General features: G+C 39.7%; 1 protein-coding gene across 1 annotated transcript; it reads left to right on the top strand.

The window, feature by feature from the left end:
• Window positions 1-1,265: 1,265 nt before the first annotated feature.
• On the top strand, window positions 1,266-18,039 carry MED30 (mediator complex subunit 30). The gene is made up of 4 exons (XM_027884922.1): window positions 1,266-1,756; window positions 2,624-2,782; window positions 6,474-6,584; window positions 17,211-18,039. The coding sequence occupies exons 1-4, from the start codon at window positions 1,583-1,585 to the stop codon at window positions 17,304-17,306; spliced, it is 540 nt and encodes a 179-aa protein (XP_027740723.1). The 5' UTR covers window positions 1,266-1,582; the 3' UTR covers window positions 17,307-18,039.
• The last annotated feature ends 530 nt before the right edge of the window (window positions 18,040-18,569 follow it).

Raw genomic sequence — 18,569 nt, 5'->3', positions numbered from 1 at the left:
TTTTTGTATATGAAGAAATTTTTCATTAGGCAGACAGTAAGCATTGGCTGCTGCATAGACAGTTTGTATCTATCAGTCCCCTGATTTGTTTTTGAGGGTGTTCCTTCTCCCTCACACAGGAGGTCTTGTCTGTATTTCAAAACTTCCTCAATGTGATTGTATTAGTGTGGTACAAGCACTCAGAGACATTTTATACCCACACAAATACTGTGACACAGGAAGGCCATGTGTTGAAGCTTTTCTAGATTAGCAGAAATGTTTCTGAGCAAGAAAGAGTAGCAGACCACCTATAAAGCACCTAAATTCATACACAGGTGTGCCTGTGTATACTGACATATGCACTCCTACCTTGCAAAACAGATTTTCAGCCATTTATCAGCATGACTGGGACCAGATCACCTCCCCTACAGGTGGTGAAAGACAGAAAGCTGGGGCTGTTCAGCCTGGAGAAGGTTGTGTGGAGACTTCATAGCAACCTTCCAGTACCTGAAGGCACCTCCAAAGAGGGTGTAGAGTTGTACAGTGTGTACAGGGTGTACAGTTCCTCCATCAGGAACTGTAGTGATTGTACAAAGGGGAATGGCTTCAAACTGAAAGACAGGAGGTTTATATTAGATGTTAGGAAGAAATTCTTTGCTGTGAGGGTGGTGAGGCACTGGAACAGGTTTCCCAGAGAACTTGTTGATGTCCCAACCCTGGAAGTGTTCAAGGCCAGGTTGGACGGGGGGCTCTGAGCACCCTGGTCTAGTGGAAGGTGTCCCTGCCCAGGGTATGGGCATTCAGAACTAAGTGATCTTTAAGGGTCACCTCCAACACAGACTGTTCTATGATTCTACGATGTAGCACAAGGGCGGTGTGACTTGTGTGAACACGCCTGGGGATTCCGACCAAACTTTTCAACCCCAACAGGCCGCGTGCAGGGCTCGGGGCCGACACCTCTACACGCTGACCAGCCCGCAAGTCCTCTCTGGATTCAGCAAGCCAGGAAAACGACCCGGCTCCAGCAACGGAGGAGAGCGACGGGCACAGGGACCGCACCGATCGGCCGGGACAGCCTCCCACGGCCCCGCCCGCCGCTCCCGCCCCGCCGGCTGTGACGGCACCGGCGCCGGGAAGTGCTTCCGCCGGCGCTTTGAGGGGACGCGGTGCCGCGGCCCGGGAGTGCGGCGGGTACGGGGAGGCAGCAGCCCGGAGCGGGGCCGGGGCGGCTGCAGCCCGGAGCGGGGCCAGGGCCCAGGCGGGAGCGGGTGGGTCACTGCCGTGTCCTCTTGCGACGGGTCGGGGCGGTGACCGCGCTGAGGGCACGGAGGTGCGTGAGGAGCATCCCCGGTCCCACCGCCCGGCAGGGCTGCGGTGGGTGAGGGAGCGGTGTCCGAACCGAGGGGTTGGTCCGGCTCGAGGGGTGCGGCGCTGAGCCGGCTTCGTCAGCTGAGCAGTTCTGCCTGGGATAGGGCCGCGTGCTGAGAAAGGGAATGGGATAGCTGTCCTTCAGAAGTTTACTGGGATAGAGTCAAGTACTCGATCGTTCCATCATAACCTCCTCTTTTCTGCTCGTCCTAGCCGGACTGGTTGAGGCCGGGAGATGTCGACCCCCCCTCTGGCTGGGGCGGGGATGCCGCCGGGCGCCTTCTCGGGCACGCAGGCTCAGGCGGCCAGGGAGGTGAACACGGCTTCCCTCTGCCGCATCGGCCAGGAGACCGTGCAGGACATTGTGTTCCGAACCATGGAAATCTTCCAGTTACTGAGGAACATGCAGGTGAAAAGCAGCTCTTTGTTTTCATGGCCCTTGCTTCCCATATTTTGTCACTGACTGCCAGTATATACAGACAGAGGAGGTGGCTTAGGACGTTTAGATAACTCAATCAAACTGCTTTAAAAAGAAGGATGGATTGGAGAAGTGAATACTACTCTTAATGTATTTGTTTACTCCTGTAGATAAAGTGAACGTGTAGCATATTCAGATGTGCTGAATTGCTGTTGCCCCCCCCAATAAATAAACTAAATACACCCCAAACTGTGTTTTCCTTTATAAATAGCAAAGTCCGTTTATGTGCCCGTCATGTTTCTCTGTTTATTTTAACGTACAGGGAGTAATTTTAGAGGAAATCTCATTGATCTTTTTTGGTAATATTTCCCACCTAAAACTTTTTTTTTCCTTGTAAAAATGGACATAATCCCTGTATATGACTACTTACTGAGAAAACATACAAACTTTTGTTGTGTTTTCTCTCTGTGGAAAGCAGAAGATAAATAATGACCCCCATTCCCTCTGTTTTCATGACTCTTGTGTTACTGAATTTTGTGGCTTGGGGCTGAGACACAAACTCTCAAAGTGTAATAGTTGGATCACAACAGCGTCATACTTAAACATTGTGAAGACAATTACTGAAAAGAGTTAGAGGGATTGGCAGTGATCAAAGTGTAGAATACATGAAGCTGTTTGATAGCAGCGATTGAGCACATAAAATACAGAATTTTGCCAGTAAAGAAAATAAAAATTTCAGTGGTTGCTGTAGGAATAATGTCTGATTTTAAAATGTACAAAACCCCATCTGATTTCTTTTGGTCTGTTTATTTTGTGTGACAGAGGCTTTAATATTTTCTATGTTTTGGTTCTCTTAAGTTACCAAATGGCGTTACTTATCATACTGCAACATATCAAGACAGATTGGGAAAGCTGCAGGAACATCTCCGTCAGTTATCAATACTCTTCAGAAAACTGAGATTGGTCTATGACAAATGCAATGAAAACTGTGCTGGGCTCGATCCTGTTCCCATAGAAGTAAGTACATATAGATATACATATATACATCGCAGCTTGGAATAACCACTCTCTGCATAGCATATCATCCATTATCAGTTGCAGGAGACTCAAGTCTCAAACAAGTTTTAATGAGACTGGATATCAAGTGGACTGAAGTCTGTTTATTAGTTAGAGCTCATTGAAAGATTGTGAAACTTTCAAGTTAACATCATCAATTCTTACCAATTGGGAGGGATCCAATTTTGAAATTGAATCCCATTTTGAAATTTTCCCCCTGTACTCAGCACTGGTGAGGCCACACCTCGAGTGCTGTGCCCAGTTCTGGGCCCCTCAGTTGAGGAGGGACATTGAGGTGCTGGAGCATGTCCAGAGAAGGGCAGTGAAGCTGGTGAAGGGTCTGGAGCACAAGTCTGACGAGGAGCGGCTGAGGGTTGTTTAGCCTGGAGAAAAGGAGGCTCAGGAGGGACCTTCTCACTCTCTACAATTCCCTGGAAGGAGGTTGTAGCAAAGTGGGGGTCAGCCTCTTCTCCCAGGCAACAAGTGACAGGAAAAGAGGAAATGGCCTCAAGCTGTGCCAGGGGATGTTTAGGTTGGACATTAGGAAAGGGTGATTAAACACTTGAATGGGCTGCCCAAGGAGGTGGTTGAATCACCATCTCTGGAGGTGTTTAAGGAAAGATAGGATGTGGCACTTAGTGCCCTGGTCTAGTTGAGAAGATCTCAGAGGTCTTTTCTAACCTAAATGATTCTGTGATTCTGTAAAATCAAACTTGATTTAAAATTTTAGCCTTTTTCCTCAAGCTTCTTGGTTCCTTCATCATTTTGTTTCCCCTAGGAAAATGAAGGATTCAGGGTAAATTTTTTTAAAGAAATGGGAAAAAGTGGGGAATAGCCTGCTTCAAGCTCTCACCTGTCAGCCTGGCTCCCTCACTAATAAACATTATTCTCTTTCTCTGACCGTCAGTCTGGGTCTCCTTAGTTGCCTCATTCTGATGCTCCTAACCTGCTGGACCAGTATGAACCAAACCTAATTGTGCAGTGGTGATGGAAAAGTTATAGCATCAGACTTCCATGAAGGAGTATTGGCCAAAGTTTTTCCTAATAAAACTGCTATTCCAAGTAAAATCAAAACTTTGTTTTCCCCCTCATAAGTTAATTTGTTCCTAATTCCTACTAATACTCTTAAACCCTGTTTTGTGTTATGACTAGAGTTACTACTGCTCTAATTATCCAGAACTATGAAGTTCTTTAAATATTGATCTTTGGATTCGGAGGCAGCTTTATTAACAGACTTGTGATTGGCCATTGAATTTTAACCATATAACCATTATATTTTGTATTTCACTCTCTTCACTGAATAGGAATAAAGTTCATTCATTGATACTACTACTTCTGTCAGCAGTTACTGCCAAGTGTTTCAGAGAAACCTGACAGCAAGCAAGGGAGTAGGATAACTTTCCCATTTTAAAGAATAAAACTTTTTCCATGGTATGGTGACTTGTGTGCAATAGGGTAAATGAGTAAGCCTTTTTAATGCGATGTCTCACTGATAACAGGCGCAGCAGAGTTTTGTATCAATATTCGGAATTCTTTCTTTTTAACCTGCTTAGTCTTTTCTGCTCTGAAGTTAGGAGGTGCCTGCCTGTCTCATGTTTTTACTGGTTAGGGTGAATGACAGTGGCACACCATTCCTCTGGGATCAGTTTTCTTTCTTCTTTCAGTATTTCAGTAATAGTCTCAATCATATTATTTTGTGGCTGACATTCTAAGCATACCTTTAAAGAATATTTACAAAAGTCTTTTTTTTTTTTTACACAGTCAAGAGAAGTCAGTACCTACTAATATCCCTTAGTGTATTATTATTACTATAAATGTTTTCACATTTTTTGTAAATGTGTACTAGCAATATAATAGGTACTACTAAATTTCTTTTAACCAGCATAGCAAGACACGAGATAATGGTGAAGCAGATCTGGTTTAAATTTCCTGCTTTTGTGTGTTAGGTGTAATTTGGCTTTTCTTTGTGGGTTTGGGTTTTTTTCTAATACTTTTTCTGAAAGACGGGAAGTTTTCAAAGGAAGTGTTCTACTTTGAGTGCTACTTTATTTTTCCATCAGAGAGAGGAGTTTTTTTCAAGAGTAGGAGCCACACTACTTCTTTTTTATGGTCTGCAAATGTAGTAAGTAGTTAACCTTTACTACGTTTTCAGGGCAAAGTTTGGTGTGGTAGTTTTTGTCCATTTTAATAAGCTTAATAAGAACAGACTACAGAAATTCTTGCACAGAAGGAAATTAAATTTTCAGTGGGTTAAATCAAAGTAAGTTTTCTATCAGAATGCTGAAGGAGGATGCTGAATGCTTTGAAATATTTTACCCCAACGTAAGTAACAAGTTAATATGCACTTGGTGAGGAACTTACTCCCAGGCTTTTGAACGAATGTCTTCTTGCTCATTTTCATCAGTATTAGTCTTTCATTTTCTGTAGTGTGTATGGGAACATGGATGTAATTTTGCTCGGTTCAGGACAGAAAAAACAGTGTTGCACTGTGGACACTGGATGTATGCTATGTATAAAATGTTACAGCTTATTTTTTTATTAATTGTTAGTAGCTTGGGAGTGTTATGACACAGAAGCATGTATTTGTTTTGCACCTGTTATATTTACTGATTCTTTTTAATTTATTTTCTTTTTAGGAAGGAAACATACAGTAGTATTCATTTAGGAATACTTCATCAAAGATTTTTGGCTTGTGTAGAAGCTTACAGAAATGATAGTACAATATGGTCCTTTCCAACCTAAACAAAACTATGATTCTATGTGTCTGAGGAGATCACAGTGGGAAATACTTAGGAAAAACTCCCTTTAGGTTACTGTAGGCCTGGTCTTAAGAATAGCCAAACAGAGGTTAACTAAAAGAGCAAGTCATAACTAGAGTATTAACCAAGTAGCTATGTAAAGCCAGTCATAATTATGGTTAGTATAGAATCATAGAGTCATAGAATATGCTGAGTTGGAAGGGACCCATCAGGATCACTTGACTGCAACTCCTGGCCCTGCCCAGGACACCCCAAGAATTACACCATGTGCCTGAGAGCATTGTCCAAGTGTTCCTTGAACTCAGGCAGGCTTATGACCACTTCCCTGGGGAGCCTGTTTGGTGCCCGACCATCCTCTGGGTGAAAAACGTTTTCCTGATATCCAACCTAAACCTCCCCTGACTCAGCTTCATGCTATTTCCTCGAGTCCTGTCACTGATCATGAGAGTGAAGAGATCAGTACCTGCCCCTCTGCTAAGATATGTTATAATAATGACAAACTCTTTTTTGTGGTATTTCTTAGTGTGGAGTAGTAAAATTTAAAATCACAATCTGCATCGTTCAAGAATACAAGATTTATCCATGATACACATCTTGACAGGGAAGGTGTGGGTTTTGCCTGCAGTTGTGACATTGCTTGGGTCTAAGCATGGTAATAAGTGGGATTGTGTCCTTTTGAAGCACAACGTTTTCCTGGAGAACCAGATGAGGTCATTCCAAGGCCTTTGGGTTTGAGGTGACAAGTTTGTGTCCACCTTCTCTTGAGCAGTTTGAACCTGTGGAAGAAAATGGTAGTACCTTCTGTATCTCCTGCATTTGATTTCTTTTTTTTTTAATTTCTTCTTTTAATTTTGATTTTTTTTTAGTAAAGCTAATATTTCTTGTCTTCACAGCAACTTATTCCATATGTTGAAGAAGATGGCTCTAAGCATGATGATCGTGGTGCTGCAAGTCAGCTTCGGTTTGCTAGTGAAGAGAGAAGGGAAATTATGGAAGTAAATAAGGTAACAAAGTTAAAATAATTTGCATAAAATAGGAAATGTCACGTTGACATCACAAGGCTTAAATTTCTAGATTGCTTTACTAAATGCAGAATGTCTGATGAGTACCATCAAACTTGGAGATAAATACTTCTTGCACTTAACTATATCAGAATTACCTTTTAGGAAACAAGTGCTCTTGGAGTTTTTTAGGGGTTTTTTGTTTGTTTGTTGTTTTTTTTTTGTTTGTTTGTTTGTTTTTTGTTTGTTTTTTGTTTGGGGTTTTGTTGTTTAGTTATTAGTATTATTATTACTACTACTACTAATTATTATTATTATTATTTTAACTCTGGCTGTAGAGTTTAGGTTCCCTGACAGTTTTTACTTGTGTCTCTTTTAAAACCGACATATACTGTTTTGAACACAGTGTATTATGTTTATGCTTAGCCCACTAAATATCAGCACTACAGACTGAGGTAAGGTGCCTGTTGTTATTTCTCTTCAAAACTTACCTCAGGTTTTAAAAAAAAAAAGAATATTGACCATCAAATGTGAATATTGTTACAAGTGTGTGAGTTGGTAAAGGCTTTTATATTTTGACAGTTTGAGGAAGACCGTTCCTTTGTTAAGAGGAACATCTATTGAATCTTAACACATTCAGAAGACAATGTGCTATGAATTAAAAAGATGCTGTTAAATTTTCAGTTTGAATGGCAGTCTGCAGTTGGGGACAATTACTAAAGATGGATTCAAATCTAAAAATAAATATGCTAGACTAAATACTAATATAGTATTGAGATTAAAGTATGAAGTTTTACCAGACCACAATTTTGAACATTGTTTCTTCAATCTGTAAAGTACAAAGATAGGATTATTTAAATCTTTCTATGGCTGTAATATCTGTAAATACTCAGTAAAAAGGAAGTATAATCTACAAAAATAACTGAACAAAGGAAATAAGTAGATAAAATGTTTATTTTAGAGAATAATTGATGGATTCTTAACTTTTAAAATGTTTCCAATATTTTAATTTGTCTTCAACACTCAGAGATGTATTGTATTTTTCATAATCCATTTATTTAGAAAAATGGGGACTGCTTGAATTTAGAGAAAAGCAGTTGTCAGCTTCCCTGTTGTAATTGTTCTCCTAAGTGCTGATATAGCAGGGTTGTATATATTATATTGTATGCAGTGTTGTACTGTGAATTTATGCACATTTATTTGCAATCTTTAAGTGTTAATAAGTTTAACTGTCCATATTTGCTGTTGTTTTAATAGTTTTGTGACATGGTTTTGCCCTTGTTGTTGTACTTGTATGCTAATGTGTTTTTAAACCTCCTTGGTGTGATCTTGTGAAAAGAATTTCATAAATTTTTATGATGAGGTGTTATAGGACCATTGGTTGCAAACTGGTAATTAAGAATGCATTTAAACCTTCACTTAAATCTGGTCTGAAATCACGTATTTACACCTAAATGTTAGACCTACCTTTCCATATTTTCCATAGTAAATCTTCACAAGATAGTTGAACTTTCTGTAATATTCTTGTGGACAAATGCTTATTAACTACGGCAAAAGAAAGTTAAACTTCTTGTTTTTTGGAAGTGCAAAATTTTTTTCTTTTATCTCCCTCCCGCTGTACAAGCACATCCACTACCACTTTCAAAGCTCGAATTTTAGTAGTTTTCAGAATAGGAAATGATTTGGGTTTCATGACTAGAAATAAAGAAATTCTTCTTTCTGCAAAGAAAAATCACTAGAATCATTATTAATCATTATTAATATATTGATCATTATTAATTGATCTAATTTCTGACACTGGCTGCTGGGCTTAACTAGCCCTCTCTAGTTCTTAGCTTTTCAGTTCCTCTGTAGTATGTAACATCCAACTCAATTGGATTAATTTATTTTAGAAAAATTTCATAATGCAAAATGGTGCTGCGATGCTGTGATAGGGAAACCCACATTACAGATACGGAAGCTTTTTATATTCTTGACCCACTGTTGTCCTTCAGCTGTTGTCCTGTTCTCACCTAATCATTTTTGCTCTTATAGGCAGCATTTTTTCAGTCTTCTTCAGGCTGTTACTGGTACCAAAAAAAGCATTGTTGCAATAACCCAATACTTTGACTCTGTTGAGATATTTGAGTTTTTAGACTTGCCGTGGGTTGCTTAATTTTATCCTTCTTCCTGTGATACCCCAGCCAGTCTGATTTCTTTAGTGTCTCTGGGTGTATGTGAAAGGCACTAACTGCCCCTCAGTGTGGAGCTCAGGCAGAGCTAGTAGTAGCTCATACAAATCTTGTGGATCACATATTCTCACACAAAAATGCCCCTCATTCCATGAACCGCTGATTTGAAACATGGCAGCTCTGCTTTGCTGCTGCAGGTGTCTGGGCAGGGCATCCTCAGTGGAGGAGGAGAGGAACCTCAGGTACTTCCTATACTCACCATCTCATTCATGGGGCAGGAGGACCTGTTGGTGTAGCAGTTCATAAATACTGCAGGAGCTTTTGGTGTTGGTTTGTTGTGTAGTCACATCTTTCTGCTGTATTAGTCTTGCATTGTAGGTCAGAAAGTTTAATGCACTCACCTTGGCTGTGGAAGTACTTGTCTGTTAATTTAAAATATAGATCAGTTTACAAGGTAATGAATTTCTGTCCCAGCAATTCAGTAGTAATTAGCAACTGTAGGTTTAAATAAAACCCATTAAGCTTAATACCACAAGGGAGTTTTGGCAGCACTAAGAAGTATATACCATTATTACAAAACAAACAAACAAACCGTTTCTTGAGCACTGAACTACCTCTGCCTTTTGTACTAAACAAACCTCTGCTGCAGTTCCCAAAAATGTAGCTTATTCTTTTTTAACTGTATTTGCTTTCTGGGCTTGTAAATTGTTGGGGCGGTTGACTGTCTTTCGGAATAAATATTTTACTGTTCCAGAATCAGTTCAGCATTTGCATTGGTTTACTAGTACAAATCTTGACCCAATTTTCATTGATATTAATCTATTGCAACAAGTGGAAACTGTTACCAAGATTTCCTCACTTGTCTTCATATTTTTCAACTGTTTAATGTTCAGTCTACAGGTTTTTTACCATCTAAGTATAGCATCATCAGTATTATTTTCACCTAAGGCTCACCTTAGGTCTGTAGTATTGTAGTACATTTGACAGGACTTAGAAAATATCAAATCAGAAACTGAGAATGCCTTAATCTGTGTGGAGCAAGTACAGCTGAGGTTTCTTAGGTGCCAGAGGTCTGGTTTCAAATGAAGCAATTAGAAAAACTACAGTGTAATTAGTAGTCTTGGTACATTTGGATGGAAATAAAATGATGTGAAATAGCGTTAGGTCATTCCAGGTGACTCTTTAGAAAACAGTCGTGTCTGATGTTCTTTACTACCATTTGCTAAGTGTTTAACAGTGGTCTTGCTAAGAGAGGAAAAGACAATCCACACGACAGACTTTTACGTTAAGCTGTTACGAGTTTAGCTCTGGGCTTTTTTTTTGATAACATAAGCGTTGTGCACTGCAGCTGATGTTGTTTAGGGAAGTATCCTAAATTCCTTTTAAACTACCTTTCGCACTATTTTCATGCATTTTTGTTTTATATGGGTAGAGTCCTTTCTCACCCAAAATACGAATGTGCACCACTTAACGCTTTGGCAAGAGGGAAAGAATTCTTTATTTGGACACCTTCTCAGCAGATTAATCTGCACCGGAGACAGTTCCATCATGTTTTGAGTACCCAGATTGGCTCCCTGCAATGGTAGAATCAGAGGAATCTCCAGACTCAGTGGGAGGTCTGGAGATTATCTGCTTCAGCCTCCAGCTCAGAGCAGGGTCAACCAGCAAAGTAAGATCTTGTTGCTCCAGCTCATATCCAGTAGCATTTCAAATACCTGTAAGGATGGAAATTCTACCTTTTCTGGTCCCTTCTTAAGGGTTGACTTTCACTGTGAAATCTTTCCTAATGTTTCATTGCAATGTTTTCATAACTCATACATCCACTTTCCCTCATCCTTTTGCTGTGTACATTCAAGAAAAGTCCAGCTTGTTTTTTTTATGATCTTCAGTAGGTAGATGAAGACAGTGATCATGCCTGTTGGCCTTCTCTGCTTGAGACTGAACAAATACAGCTTTAATCATCTTAGTGGTCTTCCACTAGGTGTTATTCAGTATTTTAGTGCTTTATATTGATCCCCAAATTGGACAGTCATTCTCCAGAACCAAATAGAGAGGGAATAACAATTTCACTTGACCTGATGGGTGCACACTCTCTAACATAGCACAGCGTGTAGTCTTCATTGTTGCAAAAAGATCTACTGCTGACTCATGTTCAACTTGTCAAAAAGTATCAAAATTACCTCGGATCCTTTTCTGCAAATGTGATTTCTCTTCAGTCAGCTCTCTGCCTCTGCTGTTGTGTGTGTTTATTGTGTGTACAGATGTAAGATTTTGCTTTGATTGAAGTTCCCAAGGTAGATCCCTCTGAATCAGATATCCTACCACTGAGTATATTCATCGCTTTCTCCTACTTGGCATTGTCCACAAATATGATACAGTGATGTGGATTTGATAGAGTAAGTGTGGATTAGTCATTAATGAGGATATTAAAAAAACTCACTTTAGTATCAAACCTGGAAAACTTCCTAGAGTGGCCAGCTGCCACTCGGTTTTAATACTGATGATCCCAACATTTAGAATCCCATAGCCCAGACAATTTTCCATCAATCTTGTAATCCACCTATCCAAACCACATCTCTCCAATTTGGCTACAAGACTGTAAGAGATTGTGCCAAAAGCCTGACTGATACGAAAGTAAAGAAAAGCCCCTGCTCTCCCCTTGCCACACATCCAGTGATTTCTCAATAGAAGGACGTGATGTTTTTCAGGCACACTGCATCTTTGGTAAATCCAAGGTGACTGTTTCCAGTCACCATGATGTTATCATTCATGTCTGGACATGACTTCCAGAAGGGTTTGCTGTGTAGTCTTTCTGGAGTCAGGGGTTAGGCTGGCCAGCCTGTAGTTTTCCAGATACCACTCCTTGACTTTCTTGCAGATGAATTAAGATGTTTCTTTCTTCATCAGGAGCCTCCTCCCCTCTCCAGTAGAAAATTACATAGAGTGGTCTTGTAATGTCATTAAACAGCTCCCACAGCACTCAGATGCATTTTATGCCAGATAATGATATACTTCCTTTTCAGTTTTGTGTAAAATGTTGCATGCAAAGTTTTTCATATTACATCCTATATCAAAATAATATCATGGTTTCAACGTTGAAAAAAAGTTAGGAAAACATGAGCTTAAAGCTGTCTGTACAATCCCAGTTGTCACCTTTTTTCCTCATATAGGTGCATATTGTACAGCCTTTATTGCATTATCACATTTGGTTCCTCTTCCCCTCTCCCCAATTTCTTTTCGGGAAGAGTCCTGGACTTACTCTGGTTTTGTTGTAGACAAGGCAGTGTTTAGATTGAATCAGTATTGTAATAAATAAGATTATAAAAATCCTGGTTTGTGTATTGTGTAACTGGTAGGAGAGTATTCAATAAACAGGGAATTTGGGAATGAGAAACAAGGATTTATTGTGAGCAGTGAGTAACTAACTGAAGACAGGTCCTGAAAACTGAATTTTATTATTTTTTTCTCTGCCATAAAACCTCTGTGGCAGTTGTTCATTCTTCCCCTTATGGTTCATGGTAGCTTTGAATATGTGGGGAGCTGTTAAAACATGAAGTTTAGTGATGAACTTGAATCTGAAGTGTCTCTGGACAAAGTTAGTAGGCACTCCAGTTTTATCTCTGCTGATCATGTGACTTAGTTTGCCATCTGTAACTGAGGGTCATACATCTGTGTGATTTTCATGTTAAGAATGGGGATGTAACACCGAAGGGGAATGGATAATTCCATGACAAGCTACATAGCCTAGATGGTACTCAGTAAATAAGACCTCAGACCTCATTGTTGAATGATAAATAATTGGTATGGAGCAAACATCCACCTACTTGAATAAACGTGCTTCTTCCTCCCTGACAGCAGAGAGGTGGATATGTACAATCCCATCTGGGTCAATAGGTGAAAAGTACTGAGCATGCAGTGGAGCACAGGCAGTCACTGGTGCCTCTGCATGTTTCAGGAACACAGAGTTACACGTGCAGAAGGAGCAGTTTTCCCTTCAGCTGTCAGGTGAGGAGCAAGGCAGAAAACCCAGCCTCATTTCTGGTAAGGGTAGAACAGTTACGCCTGTGCATAACATCAGGAAAAGCTGTGTAATGTTTAATTGCACAGCAGTTACTGTATTAGTGATTAATATTTTTTATCCCTTTGGAAGAAAATTATACATAGGTTGATATTATGATGGAAAATGGGCAGTTGAGCAGACATAGCATATCACCTGGCACCTTTAAGAGACTTTGAGCAAATTGTTGAGGACATTCTTTTTATCATATTTTTTTCCAGCTATATGCATATAATATTGTCTTTTTGGACTATAAAACCAAAGGAAAAAAGGAAGGAGAAGGACTCATTTAAAAAAGGAACAGTATAAATTTCACTTTCCTGTGGACAAACGTTTTTCTGTAGAAATTTTGAGGCCACTGTCACCTTCATAAGACTTTCAACAATCACCTCCTACAGCAGTTTAATGGTCAGAAGGAGTAACATGAGTTCTGTGTCCAGCTCTGGGGTTTGCAGCACAGGAAGGATATGGACCTGTTGGAGCAGGTCCAGAGAAGAGCCACAAAAATAATCAGAGGGATGGAGCACCTCACCTATGAGGAAAGGCAGAGAGTTGGGGCTCTTCAGTCAGGAGGAGAGAAGACTCCATGGAGAAGTAATAGCACCCTTTCAGTACCTAAAGGGGCCTGAAAGGCTTCCCAAGGAAGATGAGCACAGACTTTTTAGCAGGGCCTGTTGCAATAGGACAAGGGGTAATGGCTATAGACTAAAAGAAAGTCAATTTAGATTAGATATAAGAAAGAAATCTTTTATGCTGAGGGTGATGACACACTTGTCCAGAGAGGAGGTAGATGCCCCATCTCTGAAAACATTCACAGTCAGGCTGGATGGGTCTCTGAGCAACCTGATCTAGTTGAAGATGCTCACTGGGGGGTTGGACTAGATGACCATTAAATGTCTCTTCTAACCCAAACTGTTCCATGATTCTATGTTCATGGAAAAAGAACATGATGCAAGTTCTCTGTAGTAGAGTCATAATCACCAAAATAAGCATATTTTTATAATTCTGCCAAGATATATGCAATTAAAGGTACTAGTGTTATTAATATTTAATGTTGTATTACGCTGAGATGTCCTTGTGGCCTATACTGTTGTAGATCTTCAACAGAGTAGGTAAAAATTATAGTTGTCACAGGATTCAGGGATGTGGTCTTCCATATAAGATTTTCAAGGTGGAAAACCCTCTTTGTTTTTTTTCTTAAACGGAAGGAGAGCCTGTTCAACAAAGGCAAGTACTGTTGATGTTTTTGCAGGCACCAGTTGGAATATGATCTCACTCTTCCACAGTGTTTACACTACTTTCTTTGCCTGAAGAAGGGAATTCTAACAAATGGCTTGAGTACAACATAATGGCTCATTTAATTTAAGTGGGTTTTGTGCTTCAGTACATGTTTTCATAAACGTCTTACCTGACCTATGCCTACTAAGGTCTTGTTGGTTACTGGGAGGTGCAGCCCTTGCCAACTCCATCTGCTGGCCATAGTGCTTGCAGGGTCAATCAAAAGGGATAGTTAATGAATGAATTAGTTAGTTAGTTAACTAATGAATATTAGTATCACCAAAGAAGACCTCTTAGGATTGGTTTACAGTCAGATCCCTTTCTTGACAGAAGGGGACTAACAGAAACTTGCCTGTCAGATGTAACTTGAATTTAGGTCTTTTAACTCATTATAGACCGCCTCATATAAGATAATTTTCCTGTGCTATCTTAAAAAAGATAAAGTCAGAAGCTGTAGCATTTATGTGGGATGAAGTACTTTTTCTTGTTTCATGCAACTGTTAATCCTGAGAAGCAGTCCAGAGTTCAACTAATTCATTTCAATAGAAGGAGGAAAGAGTGGGAGACAACTTGCAAGCAATCTGTTCAAAGGAAAATTTGTCATTGCTGCAGAATCTGCTTACAGAACTTTCCCATTTCCCAAGAAGGCCATTTCACCTATCTTTCCAAGGTTAGACCTGGGTTGAGATGTTCTTACTGGCTCAGCAAAGTCTTAAGCAGAGGCCAACACTTCCAGTGGTGCAGAACATATTAATTATGTATTACTTTGTGGTGTGAACCACTGCCTGTCAAAGATCAGTAACAAAGATCACTCTGTGCATTTCAATTAGGAGACCATGCTCTCTGAAGTGGATTTTTTCTCCTCTCTTTATGCTTTCAACAGCCTAGCAATCCAGGGTTGGTGCTTCATCTTAGATGTGTTTTTCTGTCTTTAGAAAACGTAGAAGAGCTAAGAAAATAGGTCTTCACTGAAGACAAAGATCTAAAATTATCTTCAGATAAATAAAGAAACAGTTTTATACTTCCTGTCTTTACAGATGCTTTGAAAACAAATGAAATCCAGTTTGAAGGTTCCCTTGTCTAGTATCAAATAAAGATCAAGCAATTTACAGTGTCATAATGCTTGCACAGGAAAGGAAAACAATCTTACAGAATGAGTCTTTTGGGCATAACTTACATAAAGTTCATGTGAGCTTACCTAAGTAACAGTATGTAACAATACAATTAGGCATGGATGGAGAGAGAACACAGTCTGCTTATCAGAGGTCAGTGGTTCTTATTTCTGTCTGACCATCACTGACTGTTCAGCCTTCATTTCTATTGATGAAGGTTTTGAAAAATCTTGAAATGGCATGCCCTCAGTATCAATGAGTGACAACTTGCATTAAACTAGTAGTTTTGATGTAACATTCACTGATTTCTTTAAGATTGAATGTTGAGGATGGCAAACAGAAACATGTTTAAAAATGCCACGGGTATGAACGTGCTTGTTTATCTCGTCCTGCTTGTGCTTTCTCAGGCATCGAGACCTTTGTAGGAAGACACAACTCTCTTGTTTGGATGCTGTGGTAATGACATGATTCTTAGTTTTCTCGCTTGTCTTTAGGAGTTGGATCTCTGCTGTGTATTGTGAAGTCTTGGATCAGCAAATGGAAATGACAACAAGAAGCATTAGATAAATGCCCCTAGTTATCTTTAAAATGCTTTTTAGTCTGTCAAGTGCTTGATTAGAAATTCAGTGTTATTCCTACCTCTGTTCATCCTTCTCAGGAGTCTGGAACTGAATGTTGTCTCTTCTTACAGGAAATGTGTCCCCCAAAGTCTGGGTTCAGAAACATTTCCCTTACTATGTTCCCCATGTAATCTAAGCCTAATTACCATAGTAATTTGTAATAGTAATGGTAATTACCATTACCTAATTACAGATTGTTTTTAAAGCTCCAAAGTGAATGGGCTTCCTTTTTCACTCTGAACTTCTTTCCCAGCTGACCAGCTGGGCAACTTAAAACTATTGTTGTGTTGTCTGCATCAAAATTCAGGAGACAATTTTCAGGACATTACTTCTTTCATTGCTTCATTTTATCACTGTTGCAGTTGCTTTGGTTGTATTACTGATCTAAATCCCCCTTTTAATTTATTGCCATTTGTATGGCAATAACAAAGTTATGTTAAACCTGAAACATTTTGTTTTCTTTTGATGGTACCAAGTCTTTCCTGTGCTTTCACTTTACTTGGAACTCCAGACTTCCTTAATGAATAAGTAGTTTGATCTCTAATGTGAGAAGGCTGACATTCTGTCAAATCAGAATGAAATGGAGAACATACTGTGTATTGTTAACAGCAACCTAACTTAGTTCTCAACAGCTTCAATTTGGGCAGGACAATGAATAAATGAGACAATAAATATGGGCATTATTGTGAAACGTGAAAGGTTAAGGAAATTGTATGATGTCTTAATGCCCAGATCTTTCTTCTGTAAAGACATAATTATTAAGTTTTGGTTATGCAACCAAATAAAAGCAAGTTTGCTGTTCTTTTCCTTCACATGCTTCTGCAATTTGCAAAACCAAATATATAATTTTAAAGAATTCAGCATGCTTGGGAGAACCTTTTTCAAGACAGGAGTCTAAGCGCATCACAGTTGACCTACACAGGCAGAAAGGCTGCAAAAGCTTGATTTGTTTCACCTATACTTTGTGCTTTGTTCAAACTTCTGCTGTTAATCCCTCATTTTTCTGCAAACCCAAGTTACAAAACATACATTCACATAAATTTACCTGTTCCCTGAATTCTTTCTTCCTACTTATAATGCTCTCTTTTGGACTTTAAAAAGTGGCGAATGATCCCCACAAGCCTACAGCATTTGAGGGTGTCAGGTGTTTGATAAAAAGAATGCTGTGAAGAGAACAGCATTGACTCTCTAGCAATGGTCCTTACATTTTGAGGCTTTCTTGTATTTTTAGAGTGTGCTTTTAAGGGGATGTATTATCCCACTAATAGTGCTCACAGGCAACTGAGGAAGAGGTTCATATAGCATTTCATAACACTGTAAATTTTGTTGATTTTTTGAGTGCGCTAATTGAATTGATCACAAAAAAACCTGATAATAAACTCTTTCCACAGAAACTGAAACAGAAGAATCAGCAGCTGAAGCAGATCATGGATCAGTTACGGAATCTTATTTGGGACATAAATGCCATGTTGGCAATGAGGAATTGAACAAGGAAAATCAAACGTTGTATTTGAAGAAGATACAAATCTCATTGGATATACTTAACTTCCTTGTAAGAAGAAACATGTTTTCCTACAATCATATTGCACTAATGTTTGAAAAGTCTTCAAGATTAAAATGTTGGGTTTTTTTAATAACTTAAATGGTGTTGGATTTGTTTTTATATAAGATTCATCCTACAGGTTTTGCCTGAGTGTTTCCCTTAGGCTGTACAGTGTCAGTAACTTATAGTAATAATTTGGATTGCTATGCAAATGAGGGGGTTTATAAATGAAGCGTTTCTGGATTTTCTTTATAATACAATTAACGATTTTTAAAACGTGTTTGTATGCCACTCTGCAGTGCAAACAGCCTCTACAGACAGGAAAAGCTGCAAGACAGGAAAGTCGCTTCAGAAAGCTACAGGGCCAAAATCATCAATCAGATACTGCAATTCAATATGTTCCCCGTTGTGGGAACGTACGCTGCAGGCTAATATACTATACAAGTTCATCTCATTCCATATCCTATCATTGGTATATGATACCTTAGATAAATCAGGGCAAAATCCAAAAGCTACATAAAAATTATGTCCTTATGGATATAATTAGGTCTTTTTAAGGGAAGAGTATCTTAACTTCTTTTGCAATTGCATGTTGTAATTTCTTGAGTACTACTCTAGGTATGGTATGGTGAACCATAGAATCATAGAATATGCTGAGTTGGAAGGGACTCGTCACGAGTCCAGTTCCTGCCCCTGCGCAGGACCATCCCCAAGAATCACACTGTGTGCCTGAGAGCACTGTCCAAACACTTCTTCAACTCAGGCAGGCTTGGTGCTGTGACCACTTCCCTGGGGAGCCTGTTGTGGGTTTCTTCCAACTTGGCATGTTCTATTCTGTTCTGATATGTGACCAAAACCTCCCCTGTTTCAGTTTCATGCCATTTCTTAGAGTCCTGTCACTGGTTACCCCAGAGAAGAGAACAGTGCCTGCCCTTCCTCTTCCCCTCAGGAGGAAGTTGTAACTGCAATGGGTAGTCCCCTCAGTCTCCCCTCTCCAAGCTGAACAGACCAAGTGACCTCAGCTGGTCCTCTCAAGGCTTCCCCTCAAAGCCCATCATCATTCTCACTGCCCTTCTTTGGATACTTTCTAATACCTTAATGTAATTTTTATACTGTGGTGCCCAAAACTGCCACAATATTCAAGGTGAGGCAGCCCCAGTGCAGAGCAGAGTGGGACAATCCTCCCCTCGACCAGGTGATGCTTTGC

This window comes from Empidonax traillii, unplaced genomic scaffold, assembly GCF_003031625.1.
Source record: "Empidonax traillii isolate 1590-97213 ecotype Southwest subspecies unplaced genomic scaffold, ASM303162v1 scaffold157:size2224338, whole genome shotgun sequence".
NCBI classification, from domain to species: domain Eukaryota; kingdom Metazoa; phylum Chordata; class Aves; order Passeriformes; family Tyrannidae; genus Empidonax; species Empidonax traillii.
The sequence above is the reverse complement of the archived record's forward strand: the minus strand, read 5'-3'. Positions and strand labels throughout refer to the sequence as shown.

What these genes read in the sequence shown, in the direction of transcription:
- MED30 (XM_027884922.1), top strand. Translation starts at nt 1,583, where the DNA reads ATGTCGACCCCCCCTCTGGCTGGGGCGGGGATGCCGCCGGGCGCCTTC. An exon ending in TCGATCCTGTTCCCATAGAA is followed by an intron (nt 2,783 to 6,473) that starts GTAAGTACATAT and finishes TTGTCTTCACAG; the next exon opens with CAACTTATTCCATATGTTGA. An exon ending in AAATTATGGAAGTAAATAAG is followed by an intron (nt 6,585 to 17,210) that starts GTAACAAAGTTA and finishes CTCTTTCCACAG; the next exon opens with AAACTGAAACAGAAGAATCA.